This window comes from Brassica napus, chromosome C7 (genome assembly GCF_020379485.1).
Source record: "Brassica napus cultivar Da-Ae chromosome C7, Da-Ae, whole genome shotgun sequence".
Taxonomy (NCBI): Eukaryota; Viridiplantae; Streptophyta; class Magnoliopsida; order Brassicales; family Brassicaceae; genus Brassica; species Brassica napus.
The window spans coordinates 48,389,939-48,414,248 of record NC_063450.1 but is presented as its reverse complement, the minus strand read 5'-3'; the positions used below and the strand labels follow the sequence as shown (position 1 = coordinate 48,414,248).

The window sequence follows — 24,310 nt, the reverse complement described above, 5'->3', positions numbered from 1 at the left end:
TTCAGCGTTCCCTTTCGTTCCTTGGTCACCATTCAAAGCCTAATCTTTAAATACCATATATCTACAACAAATAATTTTAGTTGCAACTATATAAAGACACTATTATATAAGTTAAGCAAGATGACAGACATTTAAATATACTCATACTGTCACATAATTTACGATTTGGTTTTGATTATAAATGAAATTATATTTGATACCATAAATATAAAGATACGCATATTGTCATATAATTACGATGAAAACATAATGGCAGAACCTAAAATTTAAATTACAAAACCAAAAGGTATGTCTTATTGAGATACCATCCGAGTCTATATTTCTGTACTGGCTATCAAGTCCATTGGAATGAAAATAGATTATAGTGTGGAGTACACTATCACTACTGAAGAATTGATCTCGGGGAAGTAATACTACATAGATTTCGCTATATATATATAATACAAACTCATGATAGATTTTAATGGATATGAATTTAAATTATATTCATCTTTTGGAAAATTATCTTTATAAAATATATATATACACACATATATCTTTTTTCCTAATTCTAAAACATATTATGGAAATGGGCTGGATCCCAGCCGTTATTGGGATCTTGGCTCCGTTATTGGGATCTTGACTTCTCACTGCGTTTGGAACGGTGACATGAAACTGGTTTATCTTCTATTACTTCTAGCTTTCAATTGTTGCGAACGCAAACTTCAACACAGACGCAGATTTAGTCAAACGCTCATAGATTGTTTTGCTTCCAACTGTTGGCATTTGATTAATAATCTAAGATTTAATCAAGTTACAATACTAAAAACGCGAGTTTAATTCAATAATATTATACGGAATAATTCGGGCGTAGCCCGGAAAAACCCTCTAGTATCTATAATATTAGAAATAACTCTTTCCATATTTCAATGTTAAATATCAATTATTACACCCAACATAGAGGTGATATCTTTTTTTAGTAACTAGTATTTCCTCTGTTTCGCAAAAAAACGTCATTTTTACATATTTCACATGTATTGAGAAAAATAATAAAATATATTAGTATATCTTTATTTAACTAAAATTTTTAAATAAATTTCTATTGGTTAGTTAAAATAGTAAGAAATAAATTATGTATGAAAAATTATATGAGAAATATAGAATGACACTTTTTGTAATAAAAAAATGCTATAAACTTTTTTAAAAATAGAGAGAATACTAAGTTATATTTTAGGAAGTAATAAAATATATTTACCATATATACGTACTATACGATATCACACGTATAAAATACTATTTTCAATTCACACTGGAAATAGTAAAATATATCACATATAGGAGAACTGCAAAAACAAGACTTATCTTGTAAAAATTCACAGCTTTTTGATATAATTCCAAAATAGTATTGTTTCATATATCAGTTTACCAATGTACCGTAATGTTCAAGAAGTTATAATCTTAAACTTAATAAATAATTAAATGATATACCGAAAGTGGTTGTTCTGAAAAAGTATTTATGTTGGTGATTTCTTTTTGAAAATTGACCCATCAAACGTGAAATTTAACAAAATTTCTCTAAATCAGTTATGATTATTAACTTACGGCATGACTGGTTTCTCCGTTACTATCCGTTTTAAAACACTATAAACCTCTTAAATTCAAAAGATGGTTCTAGATAGCGTTTGCGGTTGCGGAGGGTTGGAGGTTGGTAAATTTTTTTTCTTTCTTTAAAATAATATAAATACAAAAATAAAAATAAAATTTTTAAATTGAAACAATAAAAATACTATAATATATCTATTATATTTTAAGTTATATTATAAATTTTTAAAATAAAAATATTTTCAATATTTAAAAAATATATATAACTTTTATAATTATTATAATATTATGATTTTTAATATTTTATAATTATATAAAATATAAATATTGTTAATTTATTATTTAACTGATGTTGTGTTTGGTGTTTAACCAGTCATAAATATTCTGCAAATGCAATAATTTCTAAATGCAATACCAGTCGTACAAATATCTTAACACCGTTTAAAATCGTAACCACCCGCATTTGGAATCCCGCAACCATAACCGCTGCGGTTACACGAGTCATGCCTTATTAGTTAAAATACTTTTTGGCAAACCTTTAGATGAATTAGCATAGTTCAATCTTTTTTTTTTTTTCTATATCCTTTTTAGTATACCGATTCAATTGCTCCTATGTTTATTAGTATAAAATTAAAGACATGATGCTAAATAATTCTTTAAGTGGCTATATTCTTTTTTTTTAATATACTTTAAGTGACTATATTCAATTTCCCTTAGTGGTAAACCTCAAAAATCCATTACCAGCAAGTCAACGAACCACTAGATTAAGATGACAAATGTACTAGTCAATGAACCACTGGACTAAGATCACAAATATATTAATATTTTCCATTTAGCATTTTAATATATATATATATATGTATTGGCTGGTTTTGATGATGTCAACTGATTTTCGCCAAAATTAAAGCATTCATGTGGTTTAGAACCCGCCTCAATTTATCTTAATCATTGGTATGTTTATTCATTTTGTTTAGCATAAATAACTTTTTGTCATTAATTAGATCGACAAGCCAGTTTTACAATACAAAAAACATAGGGGGTGATTGGTAGTTGCTGTAGGTGCTGTCCACAGCCTTATTTATTTCTAAAGCACCAAATTCAGAGCAATCAAGCTTTAAATTTTTTTTTGAAGCCACAACTCTAGAAATAACCTACAGCTGTACAAGTGCTCTGCAGAGCCAAATATCCAAAGCAAATTTTTAGTGCTTTCATAAAATTCTACAGCAATAAAATTTAAAGCCACAGCAAAAAATCTACAGATTTTTTTCTACAGCAAAAATTTTAAAGCTACAGCCATTACCAATCGGAACCATAATTTATTGAAATTGAACTCTGATAGAACATACCCTAAAGGTAGATACATAACCAATCTACTAAAGCATGCTGGCATTTAACCACTTGACTAAAACCATTTTCTATCACCCAAATAGTTTATATTACAACTAGTATGGTTAACAGTACTTTTTTACCTGTTGTTGGAAAGGCGGACCCACTTACAAACTTATGGGTCTATCGTCAAATATAAAATCTTCATAGTTTTCTTACAGATTTAGGAATATACCCAGTATTAATTTTAGGTGTTTGACTCTCATTATTTCTCATTCTTTCTTTTTCCAACAAAAAAGCATTCTTCTTTTTATTATTAAAAAAATAAAACATTTAGTTTCCACTTTATCTATAAGATATCAATCATTTGAGCTTTCAATCAAAATAATTTTTGTCACATTAAAATGTTATTCCAAATTTTAGGTGATAAAATACCTGGTCATTTTCTAAAAAATGTGGGGTTTGTGTTCTCTTACATTTAAGTTTTCATATGTTCTTTTAAAAAAGCTTGAGTTCTATAATTTTATATGTTCTCTTAAATTTATTTTATGTGTTCATTTAAATAGAAGTAATTTTTAAAAAAGAAAATATCTAAAAAATCTGAACCAATCATATTCTAGACTACAAACTAGACGAAGCTTAGGGTCCTAGGGTCCGAATGAGAACGTGCAGTACAACTGTAGGAACAACTACGGTGTGGTTGTAATAGTAACAAAACATATAAATATATAGGTATATGTAGAGATTTTTGTTATTGTTAACTGCGGTACGGGATAAGACTCTTCTAAACATTCGGAGCCTTGATATATACTAGTATAATTCATTTTGACTCCAACAAACTTTATGTCTGTAGTGTCTGCCATTATGTACGATCGTCTCTATTTAAGATCCAAATGTGCTTATAACCTAATCAATCACTTAAATAAATAGACACTAAAACATACAAAATAAAACTAAAACAAAAACGTAAAATAATAACCTATGGATATGTCAATAGAGACGGCGGAGAGAACTCTCCAGCAACCTTTGGTGGATCCGACGGACTCTGAGCGAAAACCACTGAGGGACGTCGAATCACTCGAGAGCATCTTGATGGAGAGCAGCCTTCCGTCACGGAGGCGCTTGTACTTAGGGGCGTGTATAGAAATGAAACTTCTCTTTCGATTGGCACTTCCGGCGATATTTGTCTATTTGCTCAACAGCGGAATGAGTATCTCGACCCGTATCTTTGCCGGACATATCGGTAGTCAAGAACTCGCAGCCGCGTCCATCGGCAACAGCTGCTTTAATCTTGTCTATGGCCTCATGGTACGTTTTACATTATCGTGCACACCAGCTAGCACAAGCACATATATTTGGGGGCACGTTTATATTATATTTTTTTTCTTCTCCAATTTGATATATATAAATATATGTGCAAATTATAAAAATAATTATTTATAGAGACGTTAAATATTCAATTGCATTTCTATTTTTTACTCTTAAATAGATTGTTATTTTTCTTAGAGTTAAAAGTAACATTTTTATATTTAAAAGAAGAAGTAAATGGCTGTAAAAAAAAAGAAGAATTAAATGAATACATTTTTAAAGACATGTACATTGAAATGAAAAGTGTTATCTGATTACAGTATAGAGACAAACTTATATTATAATAATAACTATTCAAGTTATCACCGCTGATAACAATAAAATTCTGATAAAATTCTGATACATATTTTCCTTAAATTTTTGTAAACTAGAAGCAGAAAAGATAAAGTTCAAACTTTTTATTATTAAAAGTTCAAACTTTTTTTTTTGCTTAAAGTTCTTGTTGTAAAAGTTCAAAACCTTCCACATGGGTATTGAGTTTATGGCGCGAACCAACTAAATTATTGAGTTCTTGTTGTAAAATAACTGACGGTAAGCATATATATTACCCAAACCGCAAGCATGCGTTTGATATGTTTTCATACAGGACCGAATCTGATCATACGCAACTACTCCCAAAACATATATTTCCTGGAAGTCTTTTTTTTTTAACTGTTTTCCTGGAAATCTATATATTGTAACCAAATTTCCGAGTAAAAAAGAAAATGACATTCACTTTTTTTTGAACCATTCATTTTCTTATTAACATGTAAATGATTCTCTTCTTTCTTTTTGTTGATTTGAATTTGTAATGATTAGATGATTAGGAGCAAAAAACTATAACGTTTTAAGTGTAATTTGGGTTATAAGTGTAGTAAAATCTGTTTGAAAAAGTTTTCTGTAAAATCATTTATTTTTAAATTCCTTTTGTAAGAAATCTCGAATGCTTGGAAATAGAAGTCAAAGAATATTAGTAGATGGATTCTTAACCACTTTTTAAAAAATTGGTATATGACGCCTAACAAAAAAATATAAGCATACAATTAAACCTTATTTTTGGATTTTAATGTTTGTTGTACAGTTAGGTATGGGAAGTGCAGTCGAGACACTATGTGGACAAGCATATGGTGCCCACCGATACGAGATGCTTGGGATCTATCTCCAACGAGCAACGATCGTCCTCGCTCTGGTTGGTTTCCCCATGACAGTACTATACACCTTCTCGTACCCGATTCTAATCCTACTAGGCGAGCCCAAAACAGTCTCGTACATGGCATCTCTATACATCGTCGGACTCATCCCTCAAATTTTCGCTTTCGCCGTCAACTTCACGGCCCAAAAGTTCCTCCAAGCCCAAAGCGTGGTGACCCCCAGCGCGTACATCTCAGGCGCCGCCCTTTTCCTCCAGATTTTGCTGACGTGGACCACCGTTTACGTAATGGGCCTAGGTCTTATGGGCATTGCTTATGTTCTTACCATCTCTTGGTGGTTCATAGTTCTGTCCCAAACTTTGTATATTATAACAAGTCCAACGTTCAGACACACGTGGACTGGTCTTAGTTGGAGATCGTTCCATGGTCTTTGGAGCTTTTTTAAACTCTCTGCTGGTTCGGCTGTTATGATCTGTTTGGAAATGTGGTATTCACAGATTCTGGTTCTTCTTGCTGGTTTGCTCAACGATCATGCTCTCTCCCTAGATTCTCTTTCCATTTGGTAAGTCCCTTGATTATATTAACATGTATTTTTAACATTTTTACCCAAAAAGTATTCCAAAAAATATTTCACGGTTTTTCTACCGTTTTATTCAACATTTTATCGTTGTTACAGTATGTCAATTTCAGGATTATCTTTCATGGTATCCGTCGGTTTCAATGCGGCTGTAAGGTTAATTAGTAATTCTTCTTAATTAATTCCAAATCATTAATCACCGTTTTTCTTTAACCAACACTACTGAAATATAATGTATTAAAAAATTTAATTAAAAAACTGTGACAGTGTAAGGACAAGTAATGAGCTTGGAGCAGAACATCCAAAATCGGCGATGTTCTCTTCATGGATGGCGACTTTCGTCTCCTTCGTGATCTCCCTCGCGGAGGCGCTCGCCCTGACGGCGTCGCGTGACTACATCGGCTACATTTTCACGTCCGACGTTGAGGTGGCTAAGGCCGTCTCTGAGCTATGTCCTTTTCTAGCCGTTACCATCCTTCTCAACGGAATCCAACCTGTCTTGTCCGGTATATACGTGCAATTCAATTTTAGCTAAATCCGGAGAAAACCGGTTTATACATTTACTTAACCGGGCCAAATAAATCTTGAATTGGTATGTGTTTGTAGGAGTGGCAGTGGGATGTGGATGGCAGACATTCGTGGCATATGTGAATGTTGGTTGTTACTATGTTGTTGGTATTCCCATTGGTTGTGTTCTCGGGTTTACTTTCAATTTACAAGCCAAGGTTCGTTTTTAATATTTTCTCTATTATATATGCATTTTATCTAGGGCAAATCGCCAAAATAGTACATTTCTAAGTTTATATCACAAAAATAGCACTCAAAAACTAAAATGACCAAAATAGCACCTTTCTAAGTTTATCTTTTGAAAATTTTAATTTTTTTATTTTTCAAAATTTGAAATCTTATCCCCAAAACCTCATTTCTCAAATCTAAACCCTAAACCCTAAACCCTAAACTCTAAACCCTAAACCCTAAACCCTAAACCGTAAACCCTAAAATCTAAACCCTAAACCCTAAACTTTAAACCCTAAACCCTAAACCCTAAATCCTAAACCCCATCCTTTAACTCTAAACCCTAAGTTTGTGACTTTTGATAAAACATTAAGTGCTATTTTTGTGACTTTTGACCTTGAGTGCTAGTTTGAGAACATAAACTTGATTTAGTGCTATTTTTGTCTTTTTCTCTTTTATCTATATAGTAAATTAATTTATGTGAATTTTGGTGATAGGGAATATGGACCGGGATGATTGGAGGTACCCTCATGCAAACCCTCATCTTGCTTTACGTTACGTATCGAACAGATTGGGATAAAGAGGTACGTGTTACGTGATATCAAGTCACATCATATTGATTTGAAATCATATATTTTATAAAGTTGTGATTTGGTTTGTTGAGATTTTATTATTGCCATGTAATGATCTAGGTGAAAAAGGCGAGAAAACGTTTGGATATGTGGGATGACAAGAAGGAGCCACTACTAAACTAAATTGAAAAATGTTTGGAAGGTACATGAATCATGAATAATATTTGGTTCGTTAATTTCAACTAGAATAATGTATGTAACCACATTATGGAATAACTAATGTATGGTGTGACATGCAACAACAACTGAATGTATGTTATTCACTCTGTTTCAATTTCGACCGTTCGATGTTAGAACACAAGTTTGTTTTGACCGTTGATTAAAGACTAGTAAAAGCTCAAACCGTTACGTGGACAAAAAAAGTTCGAAACGTTACATTATCGTTTCCGATTTAATAGTTCTACTTTTATAATTTCTTTTGTAGAAAAAGTTGTTAAATAATTTAATAATTTAACGCCGGAAGTTATATATTCTTTTGTCATAATATAAAATATCACAAAAAGCTAATTTTGGGTCTTCAACCTTTTGTTTGAAGTTTTTCACAGCTATAAAAGCCACTACCGTATAAAAAATGTTTTTTTTGCGTAACTGTGCTTTCAAATCGTTATACAATATTTTCTTTTTGAAAATGACAAATTTTGCTGTTTAAAATCAATGTTTGTGGATTTTAGGTCAGAGCCTTTATTGTTTAATAAATTATGGCTACTAAGGCTTAAACTAAAAATGATGCTTAAGTAATGAGTCAAGCTGAATTTAAGTGGATATCTAAAAATGGTGCTTAAGTGACATTTCCAGAATAAAAATTTAGGTTTTACTGTTACAAAAATAATGGTGCTATGTCATCAATTCTCAAGAGTAAACAATAAACATGTGATCTTCACAAAATAAAAAAATACATTTTTTTGGTAAAATCATATATATAACAATAAAAGAATCAAAAACTAAAAATTGTGATTTGTTAATGAACTAACCTTAATTTAAGTACGTTATAGTAAATATTCAAATAAATGATAGGCATGTGATATTTTCAAATTAATGAATAATAAGATTTATTTGGGAGTAATATTATGAAAAGTTACTTGAATCATTATTTCCAGTCATGTCTTATACCTTTGGCATTATCTTATAGATTTTTGAATTCATTAATTTGCCAACCTGTTAATTGTCAAAATGGGGTTTTGGCATTTTACACAAACAAAAGTTATGATACTTGGAACCAAATTGAATTAGAAGGAGATATTCATTTTGAGAATAATTAAATAAATATAACCAAAAATTCAGTACGTAAAGAAAAGCCCAATATGTTGCATATAAATCGGAATGTGAAGGTATGAAACCAAATGCCACAGAAACTCCAAGAAAGCAAAACTTGAAGGAGAAGAAGTAGCCAAAGAAGAATTCCAAATACACTCAAAAGCTTGATTTGTGATCGTATTCCAGAAAACATTGAAACTTCAAATTTGGTTGAAAGGTAATTAAAAACATTTAACAAACTTCCAGTTCAAAAAAGAAAAAAAACATTTAACAAAACTTTTTGGTCTTTTTTTTGTTTAATCATACAGAGGTTTGATACATTGTTTAGTTTCTTGGTTTAGTGATGATTAGAATCTTCATTCCTTTTTTTTTTTTTTTCATCCTAAAATGATGGATCTCTTGATCTTTAGGTTTCTTCTATGTTCTGATTTGTTCTTAAATCAGATCCATAATTCCGAAGAAAATATATATAACAATCATACTGTGTCAGAGTGAAACCCTAGAATGTTATGCAGATTAGTGATTATTTGTTGGGCTTTTTGCAGAATTGACCTATAACTTAAAGTCAAACACAAAACTAACCTCCTTTTTTTTTGAAAATTGGTTTTGCCCTATTCACCCCACAAGTTCATATAATTTACGAAAATGCCATCAATTTTTTTTTTTTTTTTTTTTTTCGAAAATGACATTTTTACTCTCTCACCCTCATCATTTTCAAGTAATTACAAGATTGCCATTGTCATCAATACCACAACCACCATGAACAACCAACTTGAAGCTCTTAATGCTCCCAAAATTGATTTACCCTTCTTCTTTTTCCATTCTTGTGAACTAAACACAACATATCTCTCACTTTCTCTCCACAATGAGCTAAAAAAACCCAAAATTTTGATTCTAAATTTTTAATGGTTCATAGAGTCATAGAAGCTAACGATTCTGGGTGGGTTACTTTCGTTTGTGATTCTGTGTGTTTGGAGAAGCCTTATGTATGCTAAGGAACTTATCTCACCAATTTAAGGTATGACATCGAGTTTTTTTTCAGATCTGTTCGTCAGACGACTTACTGGGGAAGTCGTCTGGCTGTAGACAACTTACCTGGAAGTCGTCTGGTCAACGCAGAGGTTATTTTTGCAATTGACTTTGAAATCTGTAACCTGAGACGACTGAAAGTTAAGTCGTCTGTTTTTGTTTGGTTTCAAAAAAATTTCCAAAGAACCTAGACGACTTACATTTAAGTCGTCATAGGTTAGTTTTGCATTTGACTGGATAATTTCAGAAGTTTGACTTCCCCAAACGACTTACATTTCAGTCGTCTCGCGAAAATTAAAATAATAATATTTTTTAAAAAGTAGACGACTTACAGTTAAGTCGTCATAGGTTAGTTTTGCAATTGAAAAAAAAAACTTCAAAATTTAATTATACACAGACGACTTATAATTCAGTCGTCCACGAGACGACTTACTTGTAAGTCGTCCAGGATTTTTTTTCCGAGATTCTGGTCAAACCTCGTAAATCCTGGACGGCTTACATTTCAGTCATCTCGTGGACGACTGAATTATAAGTCGTCTGTATATAATTAAATCTTGAAGTTTTTTTTTCAATTGCAAAACTAACCTATGACGACTTAACTGTAAGTCGTCTACTTTTTTAAAAATATTATTATTTTAATTTTCACTAGATGACTGAAATGTAAGTCGTCCAGAAAAGTCAAACTTCTGAAATAATCCAGTCAAATGCAAAACTAACCTATGACGACTGAAATGTAAGTCGTCTAGCTTTTTTGGAGTTTTTTTTAGCCAAACAATAGTAGACGACTTATTTTTCAGTCGTCCGAAATAACAGATTTCAAAGTCAATTGCAAAAATAACCTCTGCGTTGACCAGACGACGTATAGTTTAGTCGTCTGGACAACTTAGATTGAAGTCGTCCCCGTCTTCTCCGCTAGTTTTTAAGTCTTCTACGTTAGTTTTTGAATAACTTGTATTTTTAAGAGTGATAAGTAACTTCAAGATATGTAAAACTCATATTTACAAAATATGTTCTCTCCCTTAGTTTTACTAAATTTGACTAAGTTTTTCAACGCAAACTTATAATAAAATATGATATGCTTTGACTAGTTACTATTGTTTGTTTCCATCTCTTAAGTATTATTGTTATAGACAATAATGATGACTATTGTTATGAGTTGGAAGAAGGGTTAAAATGCTTCTTAAAATGTTGTATCAATATAAAGCTACCAACATTCTTGTTTATTAAGATGAGAAAAAGGCCATTGGAGTTTATTATTGCATATGAGAGATCCAAAGATAAGGAAAAGGCTACTGAAGTCTATTATTTCATTGATTTGTAAATGTGTAAACACATTGTTAGCACATTTAATACATCTTGGAAAACATTATTACTGATTTTACAAAAAAATCACAACTAAAAGAGTAGACATGCAATTCACAAAATAGACCACAAACAAAACTATTATAGATCATTCCTCTACAAAGACAAGCTTGGATTCCACTTGAGTAGACAAGACCACACGACTTTTAAGAAGTCCAGACGACTTCTAAGAAGTCCAGACGACTTCCAGGAAGTTCAGACGACTTTGTCAGAAGACTTTTAGGAAGTTCAGACGACTTCCAGACGAATTTACAGGAAGTCCAGACGACTTTACAGGAAGTCCAGACGACTTCCAGACGACTTCCAGACGACTTCCAGACGACTAACAGGTAAGTCGTCCCAGAAGTCTTCCAGATCTGAAAAACCTGCATATTAAATCCAGATCTGAAAAACCTGCATATCCAAAAACGTTCAAATGGCTTAAAAATAGAAAAAATGAGTGAAAGATTAGATAAACCTACATTTACAGAACACACAAAAATACATATCTAAAAATAATATATCTACCTTTAAATTAGTGGAAGATGAGTACCATCTAATTAAAAACCTGCAAAAAAGATAGATTAGTAAGAAAGACATGAGACAAAACTGGAAAATTCATATAAAGTTTGGTGTTTTCAAGTCAAAGTGATTAGAGTAGGTTTGGAGAGTTTTAGTTTGGGAAAAAAGTAAGAACTTTATACAACAAGAAGTTACCAAATAAAGAAAAATCAAACATAAGAACTTACCAAAATGCTCAGATCTATTATGAAAGGGAGACTTCGTCAGAAGACTTCCATGAAGTCCAGACGACTTCCTGGAAGTCCAGACGACTTCTTCAGAAGACTTCCATGAAGTCCAGACGACTTCCTGGAAGTCCAGACGACTTCCTGGAAGTCCAGACGACTTCCTGGAAGTCCAGATGACTTCCTGGAAGTCCAGACGACTTTCTGGAAGTCCAGACGACTTTGTCAGAAGACTTCCAAGAAGTCCAGACGACTTCCAGACGACTAACAGGTAAGTCGTCCAAGAAGTCTTCCAGATCTGAAAAACCTGCATATCAAATCCAGATCTGAAAAACCTGCATATCCAAAAACGTTCAAATGACTTAAAAATAGAGAAAATGAGTGGAAGATTAGATAAATCTACATTTATAGAACACACAAAAATACATATCTAAAATTAATAGATTTACCTTTAAATTAGTGGCAGATGAGTACCATTTGATTAAAAACCTGCAAAAGAGATAGATTAGTAAGAAATACATGAGACAAAACTGAAAAATTCATATAAAGTTTGGTGTTTTCAAGTCAAAGAGATTAGAGAGAGGTTGGAGAGTTTTAGAATGATGAACATTACATTTTTGTTGCAGCCATTTGAGAGGAGGAGAGAGAATGTGTAAATTTTTCTTTATATAGGGAGACAAAAAATCCAATTAGGTTAAATATTTTTGACTCAGACGACTTCCTGGACGACTTACATTTCAGTCGTCTGGTGAAGAAATTAAAACAGATGACTTACATGTAAGTCGTCCAGAAGAGTTTAATATTTTTAGCGGGAAATTAAATATTTTTAGCGGGAAACTAAAATAGAAGACTTTCCAGACGACTTACAAGTAAGTCGTCTGGTTTAAATTATTTAAATGGAAAAATAATTTTTTTAAAAAAAATTAGGTGGGAATATTTGGACGACTTACATGTAAGTCATCTGTTTTAATTTCTTCACCATACGACTGAAATGTAAGTCGTCCGAGTAAATTATTCAACAGACGACTGAAATATACGTCGTCCGAGTAAATTATTCAACAGACGACTGAAATATAAGTCGTCCACACCCTAAACATAACCCCTAAACTTAATTATCTAATTAAAGACTTCATAAAATCAAATCAAACTTGAAAAGTGTTTACTATACACATAAATAAACACATATAGGTGAAAACTAATTTTTGAAAAAAATATTTTAGTTTTCCAAAATCTAACCCTAACAATACATACAATACTACAACATATGTTTGCCAAACTCCTAAACCAAAGTATTTCATGATTCACTACTTCCACTCATCTATCTTCAAAACAAATCAATTTTATCATATCTTAATTTATATCACTTAAAACTGTTTATAATTACTTGGTTTTTATTTTTCACGCATCAAAATATTTTTTTACAAGATTTATAAATTATTTTTAAAATAAACCGGTACCAGACGACTTACACTTCAGTCGTCCAGACGACTTCCAACATCTCAGACGACTCAGACGATTTACTAGGGCTATATTCGTAAAAATGGCTTCTGTTTTTTTGTTTGGTCACAAGGGGCTGAGCTGTAATTTCACTAGGCTTTTAGGTTAGTTTTGCATTTGATTCAAGTTTGGGTACATGTTTGGAGTTAAAATCAAGTTGTGGGTTAGTTTTGGCAAAAACCCCTTATTTGTTTTGTTAGAATCATGACAGACCGATTTGTTACAGAATATTTTGACATTAACAAAAATCACATTCCACTATTATATATATATATATTATAGCATGAAAACTAAACAAAATCACGTTTTATTGTTTTTATGTTATCTTAGAATGAATCCGTTGAACCTAGCCAGCACAAGTTCACCCCCTCCTGTTGCTAATGATCTCTTGGTCAAGCGAAAGAGAGGTCGTCCACGCAAAGATGAACAAGAAAATGGTCGCGTGACTCCAAATCTTGACGTTAATCTGGTTGGTAAGACTGTTTCTGGTGTGGTCGCAGGATCTTACGACGCAGGATACATTCTCAACGTCAAGGTTGACGACAGTGACACTAAACTGAGAGGTATCGTGTTCGCACGAGGGAAAGTTATGCCGGTGACACCATCTAACGACGTAGCTCCTAATGTTAAAATGTTCACAAAAGAAGAAACCAAGAACCAAAGTGATGATGATCAGTCTCTACCTCCTAATGATGAACCAATAAAAGATGTTTTCACTGACTTGGAGATTTCTGAACCTGCTCGAGCTTTGCCTTTAATGTCCAAGGAGAGCAATGGCGAAGCTGCGACTCGTCTGGTGGAGTTTTTTCCAGCTCCAGAGACGAAGACGATGGTGACTGGTAAAGAGAACCTTGTCTTGGCACAGAAAGAGCAACAGAAATCACCTGGTGAGGGTCGTGGGTTCGATCTTATGGCGGAGGAACCGGCTTGTATAGGAGAGAAAGTGCCGCAGGGGCTTCAGCTAGAGCTTGGGAACAAGAGTATATTGAGCGGAGACAACAACGACAACAACAACGTTGGCTCCGAAATGGAGACAGATCCTAAAAGCTCTGTGTCCAAGAGTGGGCTGATAGCCAAGTTGTTTGAGGGGGAACACAAGAAGGTGGACTGTGCCATGGAAGAAGAAGCATCTCCATCAGTTCAGTAGTTAGAAGTTAATATTCGCCAATATATTTATGTTTTCTCTTGTTTCAGTTCTTTGTTTAAGAGACTTTCAGTGTTTGTTGTAAAACTGTTGCTTCTTCTGGTTGTTCAAACATTTGTTTCTTTTGAGTGCTAACATCACAAACAAACAAAAAAAAAAAAAAAAAAAAAAAAAAACATCACAAACAAATTAACTCTCAACTTATAGCCTTGGAGGCGAGAGATTCCCTAAGTAGATTTTTTGTGAATTAGTGGATTGGATTAATTTTCCAAAATATCACAATCTGACTTATTAATGGTTCAGCTACTGAATTTAGCTGACCATTTTAAAAAAAATTATGCTTTGTAACTTATTAAATGATCAGTTATGAACCACAACTTCGTTATAAAATCTACATAACCGTATTTTTGCATTCTCTTTTCGGTTTTTCATCAAAACGTTATAATCATGTTTTCATCAAAACCTTATTTCTAACTATGAAACCACAAAATCGCATATAAACTATCTTCATATATATGCATGAGTGAAGATTGGGCTTAAGGGCCTTAAAAGTTAAGCCCAAATAAACCGAAGATTCGACATAAAAAAAAAAAAGCTGTCTGAAAAAAGAGGAGGAAAGAGATAAAAAAAAAGGCGAGGATGGCGTTGAACGTGATACAGTCATCTGTGCGTGTATCTTCAGCCACTTCTTTGACCTTCTCTTCCGCCATCAAATCCTTCGTCACACCTTCCCTCCCCCTCGCAACCCATCGATTCTCTCTTTCTCCCTCGCCGAATCTCAACCTCCTTCGCATCCCCTCCTCTCCACCATCCTTCTCATCGCTCCGCCGAGGTTTTCGCGGTGGTCGTATAACAGCAATGGCTTCTTCTGCTCCCGGATCGGTCAACAAGCCAGAGGAAGAGTGGCGTGCGGTTCTCTCTCCCGAGCAATTCAGAATCCTCAGGCAGAAAGGCACTGAGTAAGCGTCAATTTTTATAGATAGATTGACATCACAGTGATTTGATTCGTTGGGCATCGTTGGTTGATTTCATTTTATCTCATCAATATTGAGTTTAGTAAGCCTCTGTGGAATAAACACGTTTCTTGATCAACAATCAGGAAACCCATTTTCCCAAAAGATCAAAGTTTTCACCTTTTTCTAAAACTCTGTTTCTAATGCTCTTAGGAGATGTATCAGGTCAGGTATCTCTGTGAGAGAGGACTATGCATCTTACTCATTACTGTAATAAGCTGAAGAACTTGTACAACTTTCAAAGTTTTCACCTTTTTTTTTTCCTTTCAAGTTATAACTCTGTTTCTCTTGTATCTGATCGTCTTAGTTTGCTATGAACCTTACTCACTCTCGTGTCTTGATTTGTTATGCATTAGTCCTGCTTGGTTCTTTTACGATAACAGTAATAAGCAGAAGAATGTGTAGTAGAAAGTTCTCTGTGGTTGAAGGATCAATGAGTTTCTTAGTTTCTTAGGTAGAGTCCCAGGTTCTATAACATCAGTGTTTCTACACATGTAAATGTAGATATCCAGGGACAGGAGAATACAACAAAGTATTCGGAGAAGGGATCTATAGCTGTGCAGGATGTGGAACTCCTCTGTACAAATCCGCCACCAAGTTCGACTCTGGCTGTGGCTGGCCTGCTTTCTTTGACGGCATTCCTGGCGCTATAAACCGAACCGTAAGATTCTCAAAAAATCAAGACATCATTCATGGTTTGGTTAGTAACTGAACCGCTTATCTTTTAAAACATGTTTTACTCAAGGCGGATCCAGATGGGAGAAGAATAGAGATCACGTGTGCAGCTTGTGGAGGACATCTCGGACATGTTTTCAAAGGAGAAGGTTTCCCTACTCCTACCGATGAGCGACATTGTGTCAACAGTGTCTCCCTCAAGTTCGCACCCGGGAACGCAACCTTGTAATAATAATCTACTTGTATTGTGTGTAATAAAAAAAAGTAGTGTGTGTTGCTTATTTGTGTCCCACCCGCTGGCTCCCACTTGTGTTTCGATCTGACTGCTAGTAAGTAATAAGGGCGTTGAATTAACGTCTTGGGACTCTTGGTATTGTCATATAATCAAATCATATAAGATTGGTGAATAATGTTCTTAGGAATGACTCGAATCACTCTTATTCTCGACCAGATGTCTGCCATGTGTATGTATTTTATTATTTTTTTGTGTAGCAACAACACCACAGATCTTACCAGATTAACTGACGTCATCATATCTAATATGAATCAGAACCTGTGATAATAGCTCTGAAGTCTCTGCCTTTGTGCATATATTATGAACGCAAGTTGTGTACAAAATCTTCGAAAATTCTAGTTAATGAAACAGTCATTAGATCAAATAGATAATGTCTCACGAAGAGATTCAGTTCCATGGTTTAACTACACGACGGGGGAAATAAGGCAAAGGACACGGACAAAACCAGCTTGAGAAAGTATGAAAGATATGGTTTTGATTATACTTTTATGTATAGAAACAGCTCATCATCATTCTGAAAGTACTCATCAACCTCCAGTAGCACATCTCTATCTGGCCAAGGAGTATCCACAAGAACATAATCAAGCTTGTCTGCAGTCTGCACGTTCCTCAATCACAGAGACAACCTATAAGAAGTGGCAACACAAAAACAGAACAATCAAGAGAACCAGCTTATATGATAGGATGCTACAATGACAATGGAACTAGAGCTGAGACTGACAAAGCAGCTGACGTGGCACTCAGGAAGTCATCAAGATACTTGGAATAGAAGAGGTGACGTGTTTTGTTTTTTACTAGTTCAATAAGAAACCTCCTAATCTTTAGGAGAATTCGTTCTGAATTTCGTCAGGAGTTGTTAAACTCCACTTTCCATTATTCCCATTTGTAAGGAGTCCATGACTCGATTTGCTTCTGTTTTTTCATATTTAAGTCAATGAAAAGCATAAATAATAACTTGTGAAAACTTCCAAACAAATCTCGTGAGCTTTTTATGTTCTTGTTACAATTCTACTTCTCTTTGGCTTTGAAGAGGGACCTTACCATCATACGTAATGAAAGTCATCGTTTCAGGGCAATGATTACCTCGTCGAATTTAGTAGCAAACAAGTTGAGAGATGCCATTATTCCACCATTAGGCCTCAAACGATACTGCTTCATAACTTCCTTGTGCTTGATGCTGGCACCAAATGGTAGGAGACTCGAGACATAACAGCAGATGGTAAAAAAAAAAAAAAAGGAGAGAACCACAAAAAAATGAACCACTCTGGCTAGGTCAAGACCAGACCAGATAGCGATCCTCTACAGCTCGTAAAGTCCGAAGACAATCCTAGCCGTTAATCACACTCAGATCGCACGGCCATGCTTCATCAACCAGGGTTTGGGGCCTGTCTCCTTAGAAATCAAGGATACAGAGGTACGAGCCTATAGAACAGATCCTGTTCAAGTAAGGTCGTGACCATCGATGCTTTCTACGCATATATAAACAAGCGAGACGTTGTATGTCTCTCCGATGTGGGACGTTTTAGTTCCTAACTTATTTGCCACTTCTGTGACACGTGTCATTCATCATTCATTAGAAAATAGTAAAGTAAATTAAAATGTTCACAACGAGTTGATTACGAAAAAGACGCTACAAACTATATTTAAAATCTGATTTTTAACATTAAAAGGAATAAGACAGTGCGCCAACATCATAATTCAATTACAAAAACAACATAATTCAACATCATCTGATTTTTTTTTTTAAAAAAAAAAAAAAAAAAACTTTGCCACTAGATAATTCAATTACAAAAACAACAGAACATAACTAGCATAATGTAAAAGATTTGTTTTTATTCAAACCTCATTAGGATGACAGGATTTTAAGACGCAGCTTAGACAGATAAATATTGGGTGGGAAGCCAAATATAGTGACTTCAAAAGTGAAGAAGATGATAATAATAAACCAAAAATTAAACAGTTTGTTTATTTTCAACACAACATAACATAAACACTCCAAACAAATGTTAAACCTTCTTCTCCTGACCAGATTTTTCAAAGTAGTAACATGAAAGAACTAAAGCTGTAAAATCATTTATGATCTTGCAATCCAAAAACTCACGCAGATTCCACAACGATTTCTTCTTCTTTAGTCTTTTTCCCCCCAACTGATTCTTTACTCTCTCTTGAAACATCATCAGACTCACCGTGTGATAGGCTTCAGACATTAGTCTACTGGATCGGATGGTATTGAGCTGATACTCTCTTTGGAGGTAGCTTACGCAGAATGAAGAGGACTAATGCCGATGGAAGTACTTCAACTACCTGTGTAATTTTGTTTTTTTCTTCTTCCATTAGTGCATACACTAAGAGATAGAGAGAGAATTAAAGAAAGGTGTTAGTTACTTACCATATAGTAGATTAAGTTCAGAACCGGATGATCAAGAACATCCAGTGTTAAATCCCTGTCAAAAGCTGATACACCCACCTGATCAAAAGGAATAATGATCAGCACAGTAACTGAAGATGAATATTTCATTTTTTGGGGTTATATCTCAGAGCTTACCACAATGCATCTTATGAGGAAGCAGGTGAAGCATATGGCTGTCACAGATCCAACCTGCAATTGAATAACTTTTCTGTTACAAAGTCTAATCGAATTTGAAGGTAGTGATGACTGTGACAACGAAGCACAAGCAGACTGACTACCTCATGGAGCTTCTTCCTTCTTCCTTTTGACTCAATAGGGAACCTTCTTAGCATAATAAACAATCTATATAGTATACAAGGGAACACATAAGAAAACTTTCAGACACTTTGAAATAAGCAGAGATAAACAAAAACACTACCTTCCTCCGTACAGCAAGAAGCCTAACGCAGCGATGAAAGACACAACTAGAAGAAGAAGAAAAATACACAAATAAAAAATCAATACATAGTTTATATAAGAGAGAGATAGTAATGAAAAATTGAGAAGTAACGGGCTTAACAAACTTGCTTGACCAGAGAAAAAACCGTACCTGACATAAATATCTTTCCAACTAACTCCACAGTGCTGTTATCATTTACCCAGATGAATACCCATATAACAACCTGATAGAGACATCAATTACAATATCAGACTTAAGTCTTTCGATTCACCACAAATTTCTACAAAAGTGACAACGGTTCAAAGAGATTCTTTGTATCAAAGAATCTCAGTAGCCACAACATACAAAAAAAAAATGAAAATAAAAAATGGAAAACAATAAGAATCAAAGATGAACCTGAGCCAAATAAACAGCAACATTGACTGAAATATAGGTTATCCGCAGCTTATCCGTTGGTAAGCTTCTTGCCTGCTCATAAGTGTCAGCAACATATATACACATTCATTCAGAGTTTGTGTGGTATATTAAAAAAGAGAGTCTACACACATCAAAACAAAAAAAAATCTTTTTTTAGATTCTTGCCTGGTGATATATCTCTGCCCAGAACAAAACGAGCAGTGTGTATGCCGAGAAAAAGAGGAGCCCCGGAAGATCCAATAGTATCCAGCAAAGAGCCTGCATTTACCTCACCAAGAACATTAGATACTTTAAAAAATGCAGCCTTCAAAAATCAAACAAACAACAAACCAAAAGCTTATGGAGACTCTCTCACCTTGGGATGGACGAGAAATACTTGATGGTGAAATCCAAACAGAACAGCGCGAACTACACACACACACACATAGAGAAAAAAAGTTTGTCAGAAACCATAATCCAAAGGAGAGGTGGAAACAAAAAAACAGAGATGATGATGATAACCTCCATTGACGACAAAGTTCATAAGATGAAAGACCTTCTGAGTGGTCCAACCATACTCAGGCACTCTCATTTGAATCCTTACCAATTGGACCTGTCCATCCACAATCCAATTCACACAAAGGTCAACACATCCAAATAAAGTACATAACTTTCTCAATCGCTCAGCATTTTAAGCCAACACGATAACAACATAAGAGGAAAGACATGTCATTTGACCTCAAATCAAGAACCTAGAGAGTAAAAAGGTTTGATTTTTATCGGAAAGACAAGGACTTTGAGAGAGAGAGAGAGAGGTGAGAACGTACAAGAGCGATGGCGGAAACAAGAGCATAAGCTCCACAGAGAGCGAAGAAGATCCCATCTTGCCACTGAGTTGACTCGTTAACCTCCTCCCACCAATTCGTCACCTCCGTCGCCAAGATTTGTGCCATCTCCACCGGCATCACCACGCTCGAATCCGTCATCCTCCTCCTCGTTTTATCTGTTACCTTCGTCTCTTCGCCGGTGAGGTACGTTTTGAATCAAATCGAGAAATCCTAATCAGCTCTTTAGAATCGGGGAGAGAGAGAGAGGCGAAGGAGATAGGGGTGAGTTGTTTGAATATCTGTAACCCACAGGTCAGATGGCAGAGACGGAGAGAGAGAGGAAGGAGATAGAAATGAAGATCCAACGGTTGTGAATGATGCCGATCTTTACGACACGGTGTATGCTGCCTGTAGCTTCTGCCTTCTTCTCTCTCTCACACGTCCTTTGATGAATATTTTATGATTTTCTTCATGACTGAACAATAAACGTAAAATGATTTTCTTATTACCCCAAAAAATAAAAATTAAAGACATTTTTAGAACCAAAAAAGGCTGCTAAAATGCAAAGACATTTTTAGAACCAAAAGACATTTTTAGAACCAAAAGTAAAAAGGTTATTAAAAACATTATAATATCATTAGAACCAGACAAATCTAGAATTAGCTAGGTTACGCATTAAAAACACGTGTGTTCTTACATAATAAACTACGAGAAAGGAAAAGATAACTGAAGTAACAAAGAACTGGTGGGTGGGGGATTCATGAAAAGAGGCTAGCTAATGCAAGAAAAAACATGCATGTGTATGTGGACAGGATAATCAAACAAATACTCCCTCTGTTTCAATATAAATGATGTTTTAGAAAGTTTGTTTTGTTTCAATTTACATGAAGTTCTGAGATTTTAAGGAAGTTTTGAGATTTTAAGGTTAATTTTAACTTTATTGAAAACTGTTCAACCAATTAGATTTTACAGTCTTTTTTATAATTGGTTAACTGATTGTAAAATTATATCTTTAAAATATTTTTTAGGAAAATGTAATTTTTTTAATCTTTGTGTATTAATACAAAACATCAAGTATTATGAAACGGAGGGAGTATTCAATGATTTAAATTTTGACGGTCATTTAGATTTTAACGGTCTATGTGGCCTGCGTCATTTCCACCTCCAATTTGATCAGAACCAGACAAATCTTTAGCAACCCCATAGACAGCGAAGAGGTCATTTTTAGCACCTCGCTGTAGTTGGATTTCTTGAGCCACTGAAAACTTCTTTCATTCTCTTCTTGACATCTGGAATCTCTGCCGTGCACACAAATGTGTGAAGTTTATCAAGTTCCAACGTTTTTTTTTTTTTTTTTTTTTTGCCATCTAAAATTTTATTAATAAAGTTTAATACACACAAAAAACCTAAAAAAAAAGAATTCTAACATCCAAACCCAAACAAACTAAAACCCAAAAGCACATAAACTGGCTCAACTTACGGACGAGCCCAAGACTAGCCCATCCTAAACAAACGTGACAACACATCAGTACGTGTTGCATCGAGCGATAAGAAAAAGACACGTGTTTCCGGAGCCTCCACCATCTTCACCGCCGGAAACGTCGTCAACGGACCAAACCAAATCAGCTAAACACCGGATCAACCGGGAACAAGACCACAACCAAAGAACGACCTCCAACACCTGTATTGGAAATTTTCAGAGAGCATCAATCGACCGATGTCGCGATCTCATCCCACACTCCAAGCCACATCACACAAATCAAAACTACCAGATCTATGATTCATAAAAAATACAAATCGATTACAATCGATCCTTCTTCGATTTTCACAGGATGGAAGAAGAAGAGTTAATCAGACAGAGGAATTACAGGAGTCAGAGATCGAAGACAACCAAGAAGATTTCTAAGTACAGCCGCCGTCAGCACCTAAGGAGAGTGTGACGCAGAAGCAAAGTCGGTCGTCCGTCGCCGTAAAAGAAGGCACGAACGCCGGAAACAAGAGCCGGACGACCACCTAAGAATAAGGCGCGACGCCGGAATCACCACACCAGAGAAGAACGTCGGAACAGGTCCGACCGACGTCGAGGCTAAGGAAGCCCACCGACGTCAGTCAGATTGCGCAAAAAATTAGTTGGAGAACAATAAAGAAGATGGAGCGTTTTTCCTCTCTCCCCTCTTTTTCCACTTTCACGTAGAATTAGTCCTGGGCATTAAAACCGGTTCCGAAGAACCGAACCGAAACCGAGCCAAAAAAACCGGTTCGGTACGGTTTTGGGTATGAGAAATAAACCGAATGGAGCCATTTCTCTGGTACTCACGGGTAGCGAATCGGTTCGGATTTAAACCGGGATCCAATTGAGTACCTGATATTTACCTCGTGAATAGTATTCATCTTCATTACTCAACAAGGGGTGTCGGGTTCAGCCGATGGAGAAGAACGAAGAGTCTCTACTTTACTCTCTGTAGCCGTTTCTCCTCAGATCGAAGAGTCTCTCCGCATGCTCGTCTCGAGGGTCGATCTTGAGTCCCTATAAATATGGACACTGAAGATTGCATGAGTTCATACTCTTATCAATCGAAAACCTTCTCAAAGGTAAAATAAACCCTAATTGATTGCTCAATCGATTGTTCATTACCAAAGTTCTTATTTTCATTTGATTGCTAACAAATGGATTGTGTTTTTTCTGACAGATGGATTCTTCAGCATCGGTTAATCCAAAGAACAATGGCAAAGACAAAGTCTCTGATCATGAAGAAACAGAGGACGAGCTCATCACTCCTGACAACAGAGGAAAGAGGAAGACTTTTGCGAGTTCAAGTGGAGCTGCTTCTCAGCCAACAAAGGACACTAAGGTTTTAACCCCAAGGTCTTATGTCTGGGAGCATTACACTCGGACTCAAGAAAACCGTGACAGATGCGTTTGTCACCACTGCAAGAAGAGTTTTGCTTGTGCTTCAAAGTCTGGTACTTCGAACCTGGTAAAGCATCTGACAACCTGTACGCAGTATCTGGCATGGGAAGCAGCACGAAAGAAGAATCAGACAGAACTTACCGACAATGGAGCTGTGACGGATACAAAAGTTTCTGAAGCTCAAGTCAGAGAGGCAACAAATGAGATGCTCGTGATTGGGGAAATGCCACTTTTATTTGTTGAAAGTATGGCTTGGAAGCACTTCTGCAACAAAATAATCGGTTTCAACCCACGCTCTAGGAGGACCGCAACAAGGGACATCGTTGTATGTCAGAAGGAAAACGGCTTTGAAATCTTGGTTCAAGGCTAATAAGCAACGAGTCTCTCTTACAACTGACATATGGGTTGCTCAAACAACAGGTAATGTTTGAAACTCGTTTTTGAAACTTCGAGATTATTATTTTTTTCCAATATGTGAGCTTCTTCAACTTTTCTAACTCGTTTTTGAAACTGTAGGTGCGAGTTATATGGTAATAACCCTTCACTTTGTGGATGATTCCTGGCAGCTAAAGAAGTTGATCATCGGTTTCAAGCACATCACAGACCACAAAGGTCAGACAATTTCGACTGTGCTTCTAGATTGTTTGGCTGAATGGGGCATAGAGAAGATCTTCTGCATCACGGTTGATAATGCAACTGCAAACACCTCTGCGCTTAGGAAGTTTCAGAGTAGATTCTCTTTATTGTCAGATGAAGCGTTTGTTATGAATGGAGAGTTTGTGCATATGAGATGCGCAGCACATATCATTAATTTGATTGTTAAAGATGGTTTGGCTGAAGTGGATAGTAATGTCACTGCAATTCGTAATGCTGTTGGGTATGTTAGGTCTAGTACGTCTAGATTAAGGTCATTTGAGCTTCGGGTTGATTCGGGAAAGATGACTAGGGTTAGTTTGCCACTGGATGTTAAAACTAGATGGAATT

General features: G+C 35.0%; 4 protein-coding genes and 1 non-coding gene across 5 annotated transcripts; 3 read left to right on the top strand and 2 right to left on the bottom strand.

Moving 5' to 3' along the window:
• The first annotated feature begins 3,433 nt into the window (after positions 1 to 3,433).
• LOC106420932 (protein DETOXIFICATION 39) lies at positions 3,434 to 7,650 on the top strand. The gene is made up of 7 exons (XM_013861775.3): positions 3,434 to 4,215; positions 5,336 to 5,967; positions 6,082 to 6,138; positions 6,250 to 6,488; positions 6,589 to 6,707; positions 7,215 to 7,301; positions 7,410 to 7,650. The coding sequence occupies exons 1-7, from the start codon at positions 3,889 to 3,891 to the stop codon at positions 7,470 to 7,472; spliced, it is 1,524 nt and encodes a 507-aa protein (XP_013717229.1). The 5' UTR covers positions 3,434 to 3,888; the 3' UTR covers positions 7,473 to 7,650.
• Positions 7,651 to 13,298: 5,648 nt separating this feature from the next.
• On the top strand, positions 13,299 to 14,730 carry LOC125590057. Its single transcript, XM_048763006.1, has one exon. It carries the CDS (start codon positions 13,500 to 13,502, stop codon positions 14,361 to 14,363), a length of 864 nt encoding a protein of 287 aa, XP_048618963.1. The 5' UTR covers positions 13,299 to 13,499; the 3' UTR covers positions 14,364 to 14,730.
• Positions 14,731 to 14,876: 146 nt separating this feature from the next.
• Positions 14,877 to 16,470, top strand: LOC106420997 (peptide methionine sulfoxide reductase B5). Its single transcript, XM_013861841.3, has 3 exons — positions 14,877 to 15,319; positions 15,878 to 16,034; positions 16,119 to 16,470. The coding sequence occupies exons 1-3, from the start codon at positions 15,000 to 15,002 to the stop codon at positions 16,275 to 16,277; spliced, it is 636 nt and encodes a 211-aa protein (XP_013717295.1). The 5' UTR covers positions 14,877 to 14,999; the 3' UTR covers positions 16,278 to 16,470.
• A 1,115-nt stretch (positions 16,471 to 17,585) lies between these two features.
• LOC125591026 lies at positions 17,586 to 17,797 on the bottom strand. Its single transcript, XR_007327013.1, has one exon. It is a non-coding gene; the product is annotated as a small nucleolar RNA U3 (small nucleolar RNA).
• Positions 17,798 to 18,251: 454 nt separating this feature from the next.
• LOC125590056 (tobamovirus multiplication protein 1) lies at positions 18,252 to 21,183 on the bottom strand. Its single transcript, XM_048763005.1, has 11 exons — positions 20,416 to 21,183; positions 20,111 to 20,201; positions 19,965 to 20,017; positions 19,775 to 19,867; positions 19,589 to 19,660; positions 19,343 to 19,415; positions 19,172 to 19,217; positions 19,032 to 19,095; positions 18,889 to 18,942; positions 18,733 to 18,810; positions 18,252 to 18,647 (listed from the first exon to the last, which is right to left on the bottom strand). Exons 1-11 carry the CDS (start codon positions 20,572 to 20,574, stop codon positions 18,555 to 18,557), a joined length of 876 nt encoding a protein of 291 aa, XP_048618962.1. The 5' UTR covers positions 20,575 to 21,183; the 3' UTR covers positions 18,252 to 18,554.
• Positions 21,184 to 24,310: the final 3,127 nt, after the last annotated feature.

Excerpts from the sequence above, each read along its gene's own strand:
- LOC106420932 (XM_013861775.3), top strand. The coding sequence starts at position 3,889 with ATGGATATGTCAATAGAGACGGCGGAGAGAACTCTCCAGCAACCTTTG. Across the intron at positions 4,216-5,335 it reads ATCTTGTCTATGGCCTCATG|TTAGGTATGGGAAGTGCAGT; the intron begins GTACGTTTTACA and ends TTTGTTGTACAG. Across the intron at positions 6,139-6,249 it reads GGTTTCAATGCGGCTGTAAG|TGTAAGGACAAGTAATGAGC; the intron begins GTTAATTAGTAA and ends AAACTGTGACAG.
- LOC125590057 (XM_048763006.1), top strand. The coding sequence starts at position 13,500 with ATGAAAACTAAACAAAATCACGTTTTATTGTTTTTATGTTATCTTAGA.
- LOC106420997 (XM_013861841.3), top strand. The coding sequence starts at position 15,000 with ATGGCGTTGAACGTGATACAGTCATCTGTGCGTGTATCTTCAGCCACT. Across the intron at positions 15,320-15,877 it reads CTCAGGCAGAAAGGCACTGA|ATATCCAGGGACAGGAGAAT; the intron begins GTAAGCGTCAAT and ends ATGTAAATGTAG. Across the intron at positions 16,035-16,118 it reads CTGGCGCTATAAACCGAACC|GCGGATCCAGATGGGAGAAG; the intron begins GTAAGATTCTCA and ends GTTTTACTCAAG.
- LOC125590056 (XM_048763005.1), bottom strand. The coding sequence starts at position 20,574 with ATGACGGATTCGAGCGTGGTGATGCCGGTGGAGATGGCACAAATCTTG. Across the intron at positions 19,096-19,171 it reads TTCTTGCTGTACGGAGGAAG|ATTGTTTATTATGCTAAGAA; the intron begins GTAGTGTTTTTG and ends TATACTATATAG. Across the intron at positions 18,648-18,732 it reads TGAACTTAATCTACTATATG|GTAGTTGAAGTACTTCCATC; the intron begins GTAAGTAACTAA and ends AAAATTACACAG.